Source organism: Natator depressus, chromosome 3 (genome assembly GCF_965152275.1).
Source record: "Natator depressus isolate rNatDep1 chromosome 3, rNatDep2.hap1, whole genome shotgun sequence".
Taxonomy (NCBI): domain Eukaryota; kingdom Metazoa; phylum Chordata; order Testudines; family Cheloniidae; genus Natator; species Natator depressus.
In genome coordinates, this window is record NC_134236.1 from 101,508,346 (window position 1) to 101,524,709 (window position 16,364).

The 16,364-nt window shown below is 43.4% G+C and overlaps 1 protein-coding gene across 1 annotated transcript in view; it reads right to left on the reverse strand.

Annotated features, from left to right (window-relative positions):
* Positions 1 to 13,626: 13,626 nt before the first annotated feature.
* Positions 13,627 to 16,364, reverse strand: part of MOXD1 (monooxygenase DBH like 1) — an 84,204-nt gene continuing 81,466 nt past the window's right edge. The window contains exon 12 of the mRNA XM_074948446.1: positions 13,627 to 14,031. Coding sequence (XP_074804547.1) covers positions 13,867 to 14,031 — 165 coding nt within the window. The 3' untranslated portion in view covers positions 13,627 to 13,866. The remainder of the gene's footprint in view (positions 14,032 to 16,364) is intronic.

The window sequence follows — 16,364 nt, forward strand, 5'->3', positions numbered from 1 at the left end:
GTCACCCAACTCAAAATCATGGACATTTGGTCAGATTTCAAAAATCCACCCAGACAGATCAGAGGACCCAGGGAGGTCATGTCTGGGAAAATACAGACATATGGTAACAGACCGATGTCCGTGTTTCTATGGCTGGATCGGAGGTATGCCTGCACAGCCTCTTCTCCCCACAGACCCAGAAGATCTAACACCACTTTTGTACTCCAGGCAGGAGCACATCTGCAGCATGTAGCCATGGTCAGCTGGGCAGTTATCAGCTTTCCATTGTTGAGTGTAGGTGTGCTCGCTGAGCTGGGCAACCAGGAAAAGGAATTTCAAAAATTCATGGGGCTTTCTAGGGGAAGGGCAGCTTCCTGTCCACCTGGCCTCTGGGCAGCGAAGTTCACCATGGTAACCAAAGTGGTCAGGTATGGAGGCCAGTAATAATTGACATGAGAAATGCAGTGTCTACACTGACAGTGTGTCAACCTAACTACATCAACCCTGACTCCGCACTGCTTAGGGAGGTGGTGGTAGGGCAGTTATGTTGGCGGGAGTGAAATTTAATTGTAGACTCATCCACAGCTAGATCAACATACACTGCCTTGCGTTGACCTAACCATGAAGTGTAGACCAGGTCTTACTCACTAGGATGGAAGTGGCTGGAAGCATTTACCAGGTGATATACTTAACCCCATGGGGGATATGAAAAGGAGGGAACAGTTACAAAAAAGGCAATTCACTTTGCAGTAACTCTCTGAATCCCCAGGGCTATTTTTAAGGGTATTGTATGTGTTTCAGAGTTCTCTCCATCACAGCCCACCTCAGTCCAACAGTGAAACCCTGTGTTCATGAAATCACAATCTGTTGCCATGGAAATGAATGTGATGTCCCAAATTCAGCATTATATGACTTCATGGCAAGGAAAAATGGGCGGGGGAGGGGGGACTGTAGAAGACGATATTTGTTTAAGAGCAAATATTGATAATTAACAAAGATGACAAGGAAAGTAATGGAGAAAACACCAAAACAGAAACACAAACATTTAATTAAAGTGTTCCCTGGTATGGAATCCCCCTTTGAAGAACAACTGTGTTCCAAAGGAGCTGTGTTCTGTCCAATCCTCCTCTGCTATAAAGATGGCCGTTACAATACAGAGCCTGAGATGGACTGAAAGTGGGGAGAAAAAAAAACACTGGGCCCAATTTCAACAGATGAGCCCCCACAACATCTAATTGAATTCAATAGGATGTGGAAGTGCACAGCACCTCTGAAAAAAGCAGGCCTACTGTAACTAATATAGTCCTAAATACAAAGATGTGAATTATAAAAGATATCGGAGGGTTAAAATACAGAAAGCAGCTGCTATTAAAGGATCTGAATGATAAATATATTCCACATCCAACTTCAAATGGAGAAACGATTAAAATTATTTAAAAAGTGTTAAAAGAAGTAATGAGCTACAGCTCACTTCATCGGATGCATTCAGTGGAAAATACAGTGGGGAGATTTATAAACACAGAGAACATGAAACAATGGGTGTTATCATACACACTGTAAGGAGAGTGATCACTTAAGATGAGCTAATACCGGCAGGAGAGTGGGGGGGGGGAGGGAAGAAAACCTTTTGTAGTGATAATCAAGGTGGGCCATTTCCAGCAGTTGACAAGAACATCTGAGGAAGGCTGGGGGGGGGGGGGGGAAGTGGGAAATAAACATGGGGAAATAGTTTTACTTTGTGTAATGACCCATCCACTGATTTCAACAATTTCCATCCCACCATCAGCCTGGACGAGTCCACACAAGAGATCCACTTCCTGGACACTACAGTGCTAATAAGCGATGGTCACATAAACACCACCCTATACCAGAAACCTACTGACCACTATTCCTACCTACATGCCTCCAGCTTTCACCCAGATCACACCACACGATCCATTGTCTACAGCCAAGCTCTACGATACAACCGCATTTGCTCCAACCCCTCAGACAGAGACAAACACCTACAAGATCTTTATCAAGCATTCGTACAACTACAATACCCACCTGCTGAAGTGAAGAACCAGATTGACAGAGCCTGAAGAGTACCCAGAAGTCACCTATTACAGGACAGGCCCAACAAAGAAAATAACAGACCGCCACTAGCCATCACCTTCAGCTCCCAACTAAAACCCCTCCAACGCATCATCAAGGATCTACAACCTATCCTGAAGGACGACCCGTCACTCTCACAGATCTTGGGAGACAGGCCAGTCCTTGCTTACGGACAGCCCCCCAACCTGAAGCAAATACTCACCAGCAACCACACACCACACAACAAAACCACTAACCCAGGAACCTATCCTTGCAACAAAGCCCCTTGCCAACTGTGTCCACATATCTATTCAGGGGACACCATCATAGGGCCTAATCACATCAGCCACACTATCAGAGGCTCATTCACCTGCACATCTACCACTGTGATATATGCCATCGTGTGCCAGCAATGCCCCTCTGCCATGTACATTGGTCAAACTGGACAGTCTCTACGTAAAAGAATAAATGGACACAAATCAGATGTCAAGAATTATAACATTCATAAACCAGTCAGAGAACACTTCAGTCTCTCTGGTCACTCAATTACAGACCTAAAAGTTGCAATACTACAACAAAAAGACTTCAAAAACAGACTCCAACGAGAGACTGCTGAATTGGAATTAATTTGCAAACTGGATACAATTAACTTAGGCTTGAATAGTGACTGGGAGTAGGTCATTACACAAAGTAAAACTATTTCCCCATGTTTATTTCCCCCACCCCCCAATGTTCCTCAGACGTTTTTGTCAACTGCTGGAAATCGCCCACCTTGATTATCACTACAAAAGGTTTTCTTCCCTCCACCCCTACCCCCGCTCTCTTGCTGGTATTAGCTCATCTTAAGTGATCACTCTCCTTACTGTGTGTATGATAACGCCCATTGTTTCACGTTCTCTGTGTATATAAATCTCCCCACTGTATTTTCCACTGAATGCATCCGATGAAGTGAGCTGTAGCTCACGAAAGCTTATGCTCAAATAAATTTGTTAGTCTCTAAGGTGCCACAAGTACTCCTTTTCTTTTTGCGAATACAGACTAACACGGCTGCCACTCTAAAAGAAGTAATGGTATTTCAATATAGACAGCAGGTGAGGATACCAAAAAGAAAGTATACTTTTGAAAGCTAAGGAAGGCTACATTATTTAGCTATAGGATGTCACAAAGGCAAGAAAGGCTGGTTGTTACAATATTATCTGATTCAGAATTTCAACAATTAAAAAAACAAAATAAATGGCAAATTAAACAGACATCTTGAGTCAAATAAAACTGATGAGCTGAGGGGCTGTTTCCTTTTTACTATTTGTAAACTGCATCTATTTGTACCCTTTTTGTCTACTCTGAAAACCTCTAGTCAAGCAACCAACCCATGAATTCACTGCACAATGGTTTAGTTGAAAATGAAGCTCTATCATGGTTTCCTTACACCTGATTCAGGAGTGTTGCCATTTGACTTTAATTGTCTCGGGATTTATAACCAACACATCAGAGACTTTGGGCCTGCTCCTTTTAACGTCCTTTATTTATTTAGATTTTTTTAAAATAACTAAAAAGACACCTATCTGTGGCTCTAAGTGCCCTGACACACATTACCAATACAATTCCAAGAAAGCAGCATTAAATAATTACTTCAGCAAGAGTTCAAGCCAGCCAGTCACCTACAAAAACTCCTTTCATCATCATCTAGGAAGCCTAGCCAATGGCAAAATTCACAATGGCTTCAATGGAAGCAAGATTGTGCCCATAATGCAGCTCTAATAACCTTCATTATAAAAAGCATTTGATTAGTTTATAATGGGCTGCACAGTAACCTCTTACATTTCAAAGAAGCCACACAATGGTTTCAGCCATGAAGTTCCCATTAAATTCAATAGGAATCACAGTTAAAATCCTTGCAATACTTTGGCAATGTAGCAATACAATCTGTTTCAGTGTAAAGTCTATGTGGGGTTTTAGAATACAGTCTTTAAAAAACAAAAAGATAATCTGACCTAATTCTTGCCATTTTCATTGAGGAATACAGAATTTTGCATAGCATCAATGAAAACTGACAAGAATATGGTCAGTTTTAACTCTGTGACCCCTTGGCAAAGTTATAAGCAGCAGCAGCAGCTGTCTGCCTACAGACTTAGGATGACAACACTAGCTTTACAATTAGAAGGTAATCTTCAAAGCCATAAGGACTGGAAACGTAATGTATTTTAAATAACAGCTTGGGTTCTGCGGAAGTTGATGGTAGTGAACCCCAAACTTGCCCAAGAAAGCTTTATACTTATGATGGACTAGTGTGTTTTGTCAAGCTGTGAAATGTTGCAGAGAAATATCTGCCAGCGCAACTTATTGCCTTAGATACTCAGAGTCTAATTCACTATTGCCCTGCACCTTCTGTGGTCATTTACACCAGTGCAAATTGGATTTAAACACTGTCAGAATGGTAGCATTTTTCCCACTCACCTTGCACAAGTGTAAAGACAACACAGGAACAGGGCAATAGCGAATAGGGTCCTCCATGAGATTTCACACTTATGCATTGACTATAGATTTATCTTACCTTGAAAAAGACCAGATGGAATGGAGAAGCAATTATGAATCCAGAAGAGAAACATGTGTATCTATAAATAACTCAGTGAAACGAAAAAGAACTCTAAATACTGAAGCAACAAATAGAATACAAACCAAGGCAGGTAATGGGAAGACCTGAAATTGATTGTGTGGGATATGCCTGTGTGATCCTGGTTAATCCTTGCTCAGTGGCTCAGAAGTGGCATGTCAGCTCTTGGAATTTAATCATGATTTTAGCGTGTCTTGATCTTCTCGTAGGCAGGGAGGAAGAGATATGATTTTGTCTAAACTGCAGGCAGGCCAGTGTAAGAGCAGACAGAGTTGCCAACTCTTGCACTATGATTATGAGTCTCATATTTTCAGATGATTATCTAAAGGTTTCTCATGATGTCCTGACACATTCTTGTCAACTAGGGCTGGTCAGCAATCAAGAATGCCACATAAAAAATTTGATGCAGAATGAAACTGAAACCTTTTGAATTTTTGGTGTGAAAGACATGAGAGGAGAAGAACAGGTAACTGAGAACCCTCCCAGATAATAGCTTGGGTGGTTCTGGTATTCACGTGGTGATGTGGGAGACCCACGTTCAAGTCTGTACTCTACCTCATTCGGAGCAAGCACTTGAACCCAGGTCTCCCACATTCGAGGTAAGTGCCACCAGGTTATACATTCAGTCTCTCTTGCCCAGTGAATATTAAGCCAAAATAGAACAAATCCTGCGGTGGGAAAGACTGACTCTATAGCCAAGTGTTTAGGGCACTCAGCTAGGGTGTGGGAAACCTTCTGACTTTAAAAAAATATATCAGAAAGTCCTCACCAGCTCTATTACCAGCATTTGCCCTTATTCACAAGGGCAGCAGAACCCCCTGGCTTGAAATGGTTTCCATCATATACAGGGGTTACATTTTTGTTTAATGGCTTTCAACACCCCCACTATACAAATTGTTTCAATGTCACTGACTGTCAGTGAGACAGAAGACAGGCTGCCCCTTGTGTTTTAGGAGACAGTGAGTGGACAAAGGACTGTTGTGGGGAAAGGGATGAGTTGCAGACTGTGGAAACAGAGAAAGATTGTGGAGGAGAGGGAAATGTGAGAGAAGGAAAGATGGAGGCTGATGGAAGTAGAGAAAAAACAGGGAAATGGGGACAGGATGGTTGATTAAGGAGCAGGGAGAGAAACTGAGGGTCAGGAGTCTATGGTGGAAAAGGGAAGGAAAATGAGGTGGACTGGAGTACACAGGGGGAATGTGAGGGACCTAATATTACCAACCCCAAGCATCACAAAAATCTTAGGTCAGGACCCCCCAAATCAAGAAATTGGCTTAAATTTGACTTTAAAATATTTTGGGGATGTTTTAATTTGTCTAAAAATCTTCCAGTTTGTGAGCTTTTAGGGTATACTGGGTCATGTTTTCATGCTTCTCTGCCAAACCACATGGATTGAAAACTGTTACAATAAAAGTTGAGATTTTCACATACACTCTGATTCCAGAAACCAGAGCTTTTAAAAGCCCACCAAATATTGCAAGACTCACAATAAAAGCATGTGTTTGCAACAGTGGGGGGTGGGGGAGAGAGGAGGAAGAGAGATAATGGAGAACAAAAGATTCCATAGGTTTTGAGGGGCTTCATCTACGTTGGTCTTCTTTGTCATAGTATCTGTGCGCACAAAATCTTTAATGCGTCTGTAATACCCATGGGAGATCAGGATGTGCTATTATTCTCATTGGAGGCACACAGAGGCTAAGGGCAAAACTGTGAAAGGTATTAGGCCCCTAAAGATGTATGTAGTGGGATTTTCGAAAGTGCTTAAGAAGTTTAGGTACTCATCTTCTAATGAAATTAAATGCCTTTGAAAATCTGGCCCTAAGTGACTTGCCTAGTCATGCAGAGTAAGAAAATAAACCCATTTTGAACACTTCAGCTTGGAAATACAGGCAGCTCTGTTTCATCATTACCTGACTTGTGGGCACTGCAATCCCATTGCTTGTGGCATGGTGCAATACAATGAGTGCTGAAGAACCTTCCCTGTGAGCACAGGGCCGAGACGTTGCTCAGTTCCTCCCTGTAGCAGTGTAGGACTCACCACTATGGCACCTCCCGATAGCCATTCTGGAATTAACTCAAGTCCTTCTGCAGGGCACCCTCCTCCTGTGGTGTGTCACGCACCATTACTCCCACTTTGCTATCTCTACTACTCTGGGACCTGCATCACTGCCCAGACCGCAGCATCCTCTTCTGGGCACAGCCCTGTGGCTGTGCCCTGCTCTGCTGTCTCCCCAACTTTTGGGGAACCCAGTAGTCTATAGTCCAGCCACTCACCAGGCAAGTCCCTTACTCCAGTGCAAACTGCAGCCTGTGCTAGACACTTCCATCAGGGGAAGTGGGGGCAGCCCTACCACCTTAGCTGCCCTTTCTCCAGGGCCTCAGTCTGGCAGCAGTCAACCATACGCTCCTTCCACTCTGCTACCCCACGCAGCACTACTCAAGCTGCAAATTACGGGTTTTGTACCACCTTCTGGTTTCTGAACTCTCCTGCTCATCTCCCATATGCACCATTTATAAGTGAAAATGCAATCTTAAATGCATAAATTATGCACACCAAATTGTGGGTCCCTGATCCCCAGCCCCACCCCACCTCACCTAGCATCCTCCACACTGCAAGCTCCCACAGCCCTTTGCTCTCCCAGTAGGCCCACCCATCCACAACTCATGGCTGTCTCCAGCCTACAGGAAAGGGTCTTTACCAGGGCTCCTACTATCTTCATTAATCCCCCTTTGTGCACTATGGGGGGGGGGGGGCAAGGGAGTATGTGGATCCAGCTGCTGCTGCCAAGTTTGCTGGGGAGGGGGCAGCTCTGCTGTATTACACTTGCCTTTTCAGACCACACAAGGACTGCTGGGAGTCAGACCCAAGTACAGCAGGAAGCTGAAACAGCTACCTGCAGCAAAAGGGGCCCCAAGGAGGAAAATTTCCTGAGCTGCCTGTGTGTTGTTGCAGGAGGCCCCTCACCCAGAAATGCCCCCAAACCACAATCCAGTGAGATTTGGGCATAATAGACACCCATAGCACATTAAGGCACTGTTATAATAATACTGACCTCCTTTGAGATTTGCTGATGGAAAGCTCCGCATAAGAGCTAAGGCTTATTAACCATCAGATAGCCTGGTGTTCAGGCAGTCCTCCATCTTGACAGATGAGGAAGCCGGCAGGGTCCTAGCCTACTCTTCCTGAGAGCCAGCTCCAGTCTCTCTCTCTCAGCATTTCCTGCTCCCTCTCTATTAAAGAGCTACAACAAACACACAGCCCATCTGACAGGATTAGTATGATGTACCTTGCAAGCAATATACTAACATCAAAATGCTCTCATGTGGTGAGCATGGGAAGAGGAATGGAGATTTTCATATGTTCTGCAGTTAATGTCATCACTTTCAAAGTATGTCTAGTCACATTCTAGGTTATAGGGGAGTGTGGGAGAAAGGAGTGAGGGAATGTTAAAAACAAATAGTGGCCTCAGATTCTGTTATTTGCTAAATATGTTCCCTTTAAGCCTTTTGGACATTTTGATTATAATAGATCATTTCTATTTTAAAAAATGGGAATGTAAAACAGCCAGTCTGATTAATTTAAAATGGACAACCCTCCCAAGGGAAGGGGGTTTTAGGCCTACCAAACCATATCAGTTGGCTTTAACTAGGGGCCATTCAGGGTCCTCACTCAACACAAGCACTTTGCACAGATGTCACTGTGATTTAATCACAAGTGGATTGCGTCTGTATCACATAACAGGCCCTTGCAATGAAGAAGTAGGAATGAGGAATGACAGATTCCTTAATAGGGGCAAAAATTGAAGTGCTATATAAATACCGAATGCCACCTTTTTTACATCTTTGTATTCTGATAAAGTGAAAAAAAATCTTTCAAATAAGAATTCTAGACATCTGTGCATCCGAGTATCCCAGATGTTTAAGATGAGCCACATTTTCATTACTTGCAAGCTTTATTATGATTAAAGAGCATAACAGAAATTGATAATAGTTCATTTTGCGGATGCAGGTGGAGTGCCACTGATATATATTTCACATGGGTTCTGATGAAGGAGAGTGTTTTTATATTCTTTTCCAAAACATAAATGTTTGCACACTAAAGTATTATATACAGAGCTGTTTACAGATACAGAGCTGGCAGAGATTTACAGTCTGCTCCAGAAATTTTTGAAGTTCTCCAATCACTGATTATCACACAGGATTGTTTTGATTGCAACTTCATTTGAGTGAGAAATAGATTTAGCCAATACATTTTCTGTTCATTGTCTACATCCCACTTTTGTCAGCCATTCAGTATATCCTCTTCACACATGTTTTCCTCTCACAGAGAATGTTTTAAGTTCAGTATTTACTGCATTTCTCATTTAACTACAACTACTGTAAAACTTCCAAGTAGCTGTACATTGCAAACATATATGCTGCAGTAGAAAGTAATCGTGCAGCAAACCATAGAAATTAAAACTGTACTTTCCTTTTCGAAAGCTGTTTGTGTACAAGGCCAAAAGATCTTAGCCGCTGCTGCATATGCTTTTCCTACCTTTACCTTCTCAATGCCACGGTGTTCACTTCTGGTACTTTTTGCCCATGTTTTGGTTTTTGGCAGTCTCCATCCTTTTTTTCTCCATTGCAAATCTAATTTGTAATACAACATATGCATATTTGCTCCCATTTCTTTTCGCCGGAAGCATGCTGAATCTGTGTCGCTCACCCATGTCTTGTTTACCAGTAAAGCCAACTTTCCATTGCTCTCCCTTCTAGCCACTTAAAAGCAGAGGCAGGCCAAGCAGAAATGATCCATTAGAGAATATGGAAACTCTTGCTGCCTGGTGTATTGGTGGTTACAGCTCACAAACATCCCTTCCTAGCCTGCTTCATTTTACATCATAACATGACATACTGGATGGCAACAACACTGGTTAAGATATCATTAGGTGAGGTCCCCCTGGAAAAAAACCCCTCTCCGATATGAAACTGCATCAAATCAGATAGCAGCCATTTATTTTGCGTGAATGGAAAATAACCATATGTTTGCTTTATTTATTTTTATTCCAAAGCAAGTCCATGTAGGCTTGAAGCCAGAAACGCACATCCACTAGCAAATGCGAGAAAGGACACTGTGTTTAGCAAGATGCACCCAGCGTCCATTTTTTTTTCTCATTTCGTGCTGTATTCTCTTTTCCAAAAGAAATGTGAATCAAATACGTTCACCTTTAGGGATTTATGTGGCTGCATGGAAAGTGCAGGGCATTTATGGACGTCCTGTATCACTGCTTCCCAGCTCCAGCATTAGAAATTCCTTGGGCATTTGATGAGAATTCTTTTCTCCCTCTGAGTGCAGGTTGTATCACTGAGAAGTAGCATTAGAGAAGTTCCCTTTGGAACTCTCCCTAGAATGTCTTATTTTAAATGAGGCTGCCTTGTACATTACACCCGATAGGCAGGTCTCTATACACATCCTGAACCCTAAATCAGGCTTTGGTTCACCTGTATACTCTCATCTTCTCACCCATTCTTAAGTGCTTCTCTTCATTTGGAAGTGGTGTTCACAATGGCCATCATTTTGGCTCTTTACACAGGAGACTTAGCAGCACTGCATTGCATTCTTCCTCATTGTCTTATCTTCCTTGCAGAGAAGGTGGTGCTTAGGTCTGGTCCTAATTTCCTCCCAAAAGAGATGTTATCTTTTCACAAGAGACAGGACATCACCCTTTTCAGTATCTGCTCTCATTTTAAGGCAGAAAAAGAAGCTACTCTAACCCCTTTGGGAGTATATCAATCAGCTCCTGGAATGCTGGACTGAGCCTCAAAGGGTGTCTCTGCACTGCAGTAGAACACCTGGGGCTGGCCCACGTCAGCTGACTTGGAATTGCGGGGCTTGGGCTGCAGGACTATAAAATTGCAGTGTAGGGCTCAGGCTGGATCCCAGGCTTAGGGACCCTCCCCCATTGTGAAGTCCTGGAGCCCAGGCTTCAGCCCAAGCCAGAACATCTAGTCAGCTGACATAGGCCAGTCACGGCTCTTTTATTGCCATGTAGACATATCCTCGGCCCCCTAGCCTATGGACCACAACAAAATTGGCTCCAGAGCCTCTGGACATCATTTTCCAGCATGTTTAGAATCCAGGGCAGGGCAGAGTAAATGGAAAGCTCCTGCATTAGGAAGGCTTTTGAACATGGGGTGATTTATACAGACAGTTTTCTGGGCCAACGAGGAGACAGGACTGCTCAACCCCCTCAGGGGGAGGGGACAGCCTGGTTCAGAGACAAAGGAACAAGGCTTTTTAATAACACTTTTGGCTTTTAACTTTGGAGCAGAGCAAGAAGCAGAACAGCTCAGGGAGTCTCTGCTTAGCTCCCAGTCCCCACAAAGGGTGTGAACTGCTGTGGGATCTAGTGCATGGATCAGGCAGTTCCAGGCTTGTGGAGATCAGTGGCCAGAGAGGCAGTGAACCAACCTGGTGCCAGCTAGCTAGAGCCAGCTGGGATCTCCACAAGGCTCCAGACCAGAGAGAGAACCCTGCCCATTCAAGAGTGAAAATACTGTCAGAGGGGTCCTTTTGTTCTCTAAACTGTCCGTTTGCAGTGCTGCTACATAAGAACATAAGAATGGCCCTACTGGGTCAGACCAAAGGTCCATCTAGCCCAGTATCCTGTCTGCCGACAGTGGGCAACGCCAGGTGCCCCAGAGGGAGTGAACCTAACAGGAAATGATCAAGTGATCTCTCTCCTGCCATCCATCTCCACCCTCTGACAAACAGAGGCTAGGGACACCATTCCTCTCATCTCCATACACTCATCTCTGGACTCATCCTATGCATTCCGTCTGCCTGGGAAGATGCCAGGGGAGAGCTGAGGGCTGTGGTACATCTGTGAATGTTGAGAGGTGGGGAATTTGTTGTATTATTAATATTTAAGTATATATTATTTAACACATTATAGGGTCTAGGGACTGAATGGCTAGGCAGCAGTTCTGCAGAAAAGGACCTAGGGGTTACGGTGGACGAGAAGCTGGATATGAGTCAACAGTGTGCCCTTGTTGCCAAGAAGGCCAATGGCATTTTGGGCTGTATAAGTAGGGGCATTGCCAGCAGATCGAGGGATGTGATCCTTCCCCTCTATTCGACATTGGTGAGGCCTCATCTGGAGTACTGTGTCCAGTTTTGGGCCCCACACTACAAGAAGGATGTGGAAAAATTGGAAAGAGTCCAGCGGAGGGCAACAAAAATGATTAGGGGACTGGAACACATGACTTATGAGGAGAGGCTGAGGGAACTGGGATTGTTTAGTCTGCGGAAGAGAAGAATGAGGGGGATTTGATAGCTGCTTTCAACTACCTGAAAGGGGGTTCCAAGGAAGATGGATCTAGACTGTTCTCACTGGTAGCGAATGACAGAACAATGAGTAATGGTGTCAAGTCGCAGTGGGGGAGGTTTAGGTTGGATATTAGGAAAAACTTTTTCACTAGGAGGGTGGTGAAGCACGGGAATGCGTTACCTAGGGAGGTGGTGGAATCTCCTTCCTTTGAGGTTTTTAAGGTCAGGCTTGACAAAGCCCTGGCTGGGATGATTTAGTTGGGGATTGGTCCTGCTTTGAGCAGGGGGTTGGACTAGATGACCTCCTGAGGTCCCTTCCAACCCTGATATTCTATGATTCTATGATTCCCTCCCTAGAGCCTCTGTTTCCTGTCACCAGTCAAGACCCCTCTTTGTTACACTGTTATTTTGGGTGTGGCATTTTATTTGTTGGGATTTGTATGACTGTATTTTGTTTCTTGTGTACTGTGTCATACTCCTTGTTAACAGTATAGTATTAACCCAGGTCTACACTTAAAATTTAGATTGACCTAAGTATGCCATTCAGGAGTGTGAAAAATTCACACCCCAAGCCACAGTTAAGCCAAACTAACCCCCATTGTAGATGTAGCTAGGTCTTCTATCAACCTAATTACTCCCACTCCAGGAGGAGGATTAATTATTTCGATGGAAAAACACCTTCTGTCCGTGTACTATGGCACTATGGCAACATAGCTATAGTGCTACAGCTGTGCCATTGTAGAATCCGTAGTGTTGGCGGAAAATCCAGCCTGGGATCTTTGCCAGTCTTTTAGAGTACCGAGTATAGCAGCCGGGTCACATTCGTCCATCCCAGGTTTTCGTATTGACTGGAGAGGGCAGTAAGCTACAAAGGAAGAAGCCGCATGCTGTGTTCTGAAAGTTGCAAGATTAAACCAGTGGTCTGTGGAATCTTACTTTAAAATGATATACAGGGTCTTTGTGATTCATTCCAGAAGCTCCCAATCAGTTAGGAAACAAGTTTAGTGCACATATCCCTTAGTTGTTTCCCTGAAACTGCACCCCTTGTGTCCCAGGCACAGAGAAGAGTCACCTTGGGTGGAGGCACCAGACATTGCAACAAAGAACTCAGGACCCAATCCATGCTGGGAGGGAAAAGCCACTCTGATTAACAAGGTCAGAGAGGCGGCTTGTGCTACATCTCTGAGGAGAAACTACACTCCATTGTCCGAAGCTGGGAGTGAGGGTTCCTGGAGCCAGAGCCCATGCAAAGACAAAGTGTCTCTGCATGGATAGTTCTTGCCTCTACAATGATCCCTGGGGTTCTGCCCTGCACCATTTTCCATGGAGGACAAACCGTGCACCGTACCTCCCCTCAAAGGGACTATGATGGAGAGAGTCTGCAAGGGATTTCCCGCCGAAATTCCTTCCCCAAAAGCTCTCTCTTGGGAATTCCTACCGCAGCAGGGGGAGAGCCAGCCCAAGGTGTGTATAGTTACTCAGGTACATAAGCGTTTGCAGGATCAAGCCCTACATCAGTCTCAAGAACCAAGACAAAATAATACAGCACACTCCATGTTGATTAAGGTGAACTACTTAAATTTTAGTTTATTAATTTTATCTGGATACAGAGCTGTTTCTAGAAACACTGTGTGAAAAGCAAGGATAAGCTGTAACAAAACTGTAGGGGAAACAATTTTGATAATGTAATGTAGCAGTGTACCTACTGTTCTTTACACATACTGTACATTAAAAAACAAAATAAACAGAGTTTTCAGAAGAAGTAAACATTTTATTTTGAACTAGTAAATTTGGTTTATTAATATGTAAAAAAATAAATCTACAATAGCAACAGTGCAAACATATCTGGAGTTGCATGGCATACAGAACATACATGAAAACAATTAAATTATTATACAAAGGGCCAGCTGTTCCTAAGGGTACTGACTGTGACACATGCACTGAACAACAGGTTAAGGAATAGACTGCAATGTAAATAGGAAGATGAGATACATATTACTGGCTCTGTCCTGTATGGTCTCTCAATTTCAGGAGGTATAGCTGTCATGCCTTGGATCTACAATTAAAAAAATATTGAAAATGATCAGATTTTCTATCATATAAAAGATAGGTAGTTTCTGTTTCATTAAGTAGTCCAATGTTTCCATCAGAAATGTTATTATTTAATATTTATACTGCGGTAGTGCCTCCACCTCTGTAGTTGTCAAACTCAATCAACACATCAATATATTCTGGACCAGATTCTCAGCTGGCATAAATCAGCAAATAACTCCTTTGCAGCCTGTCCATTAAGGGCAACTCCACACAGAAGGGCTGGGGGAGGGATATTCTAATGTAGGGCTTTCTCAATCTCTCCTGTTGAAGTTGTTCCACTTTAATTACATACTAATTGGGCCAGAGAAAGAATAAGAGTCTCTCCATGTAGCCCAATGGTTAAAGCACTCACCTGAGAGGCGGCAGATCCCAGTTTAAACCCCTTCTTCTCATTGGGCAGAGGGGGCACTTGTACTGGGCATCTCCCACATCCTAGGTGAGCACCCTAATCACGGGGCTAACGGTGATGAGGGAGGGGCCTCCTTTACGACTACCCCTCCTCCCCCCCGACTGTTTTGTATAGCGCTAGATAGCCTCTGAGCATGCCTACTGGATTGGTCCCTATAGGCAGAAGGATGTCGATCTTTCACTGATTCGTGGATCAAATTGGGGCTCAGGTGGAAGATAGTGCCTTGAGTGAGGCAGCTGTGCGCGTGCCCAGAGGCAGAAACTTTGGTATCTTGGGAACTTCCAAAACAAAAAATTTAGGGCACAAAATGAGTTTAGGCACCTACAGAGTTAGGTGGCAGCTGAGTGGGGGCTTTGTAGATTGGCAGTGGTGCTTAAAACTGGGCTTTAGGTGCCTAAGTCCTCTTGGGGCTCTAGCTCAGGTTTCTTCAGGAGCAGCAGCTTTCATGCTGTCCTCACTTGCAGTTTTCTCTGCACATCCCCCTCAAAGAGTGAAATGGAAGGGACTATTGCACACAATAAAGATGATGGAGTATAATCTTCAGAGAGTTCTCCTTGTCACCTCAATGTCATTGTGATGCAGCTCCCACAACCCCCGTCTGCCCCTGCTTTGACATAAGAGTGGGATGGTGTACACTGTTTGGTTGTGTGTTTCCTGCAGTGGACTCCCCATTAAGATGAGCAACAACTTGAATTAAAAACAAATATGAATATGTTTGAGATAAATAAAGGAGTTCCATGAAAAATGAGACTCCAGCAGCTTAGGACACACGTTTTTTAGTCTTTGGAAATGCAACAGATGGGTTTGTGGCTTGATGGGCTAGTTTTGAAGTTGCTCTCTCCTTAGAGTACTGGAAATAAACAGTCATTTAATCTTAATAAACACAACGTTTAAAATTAAGACAGACTGAGAGACAACCCTAAAGAGGGATTAAATATTTTCAATTAACACCCTCAGAATTAAGATTTTCTTCCTTTCTTGTATCAGATCACTGACCTCTTGACCATTCAGCCCTCATCAGGATTAAGGAATCTGTTGATTTAGACCTAAATGGCACACAGGATCTGGTCCAAGAGGAAACTATATGCATCTGATGAAGTGAGCTGTAGCTCATGAAAGCTCATGCTCAAATAAATTGGTTAGTCTCTAAGGTGCCACAAGTACTCCTTTTCTTATAGCTAAACTGCTCAGTAAAGGGGATCATAATGTAAATTCAACATAATTGTAGGGAAGATAATTCCAAAAAACCACCCCCAACCCCCACCATAGTAACATTTAACTTTAAAAAGGGGAACTATACAAAAATGAGGATGCTTGTTAGACAGAAACCAAAAGGAGCTGTCACAAGGGTGAAATGTCTGCAAGCAGCATGGGGAGTATTTAAAAACACCATAATAGAGGCTTACACTAAATGTATACCCCAAATCAGAAAAGACAGTAAGAGGACCAAAAGAATGCCATCATTGCTTAACAGCAGAATAATGGAGATTGTTAGAGGAAAATAAGGCATCATTTAAAATTTAGGAATCAAATCCTTCTAATAGGGATAATAGGATAGGTGCGCAAACTCTGGAAAGTGAAGAGTAAAAGTAAAATAAGGCAGGCCAAGAAAGAATTTAAGAAGCAACTTGCTAAAGATGCAAAAATTAATAGTAAGAATTTTTGTAAGTATATCAGAAGCGGGAAGCCTGCCAAATAGCAGTGGAGCCCTCTGGATGACCAGGGTGTTAAAGGTGCACTCAAGGAAGACAAGGCCTTTGCAGGGAAGCTAAAAGAATTCTTTCCATCGGTCTACATTGCAGAGGATGTGTGGGAGATATCCACATCAGGGCTACCCTGTTTGAGCGAGAAATCTGAAGTATTGTCCCATATTGATGAGTCAATAG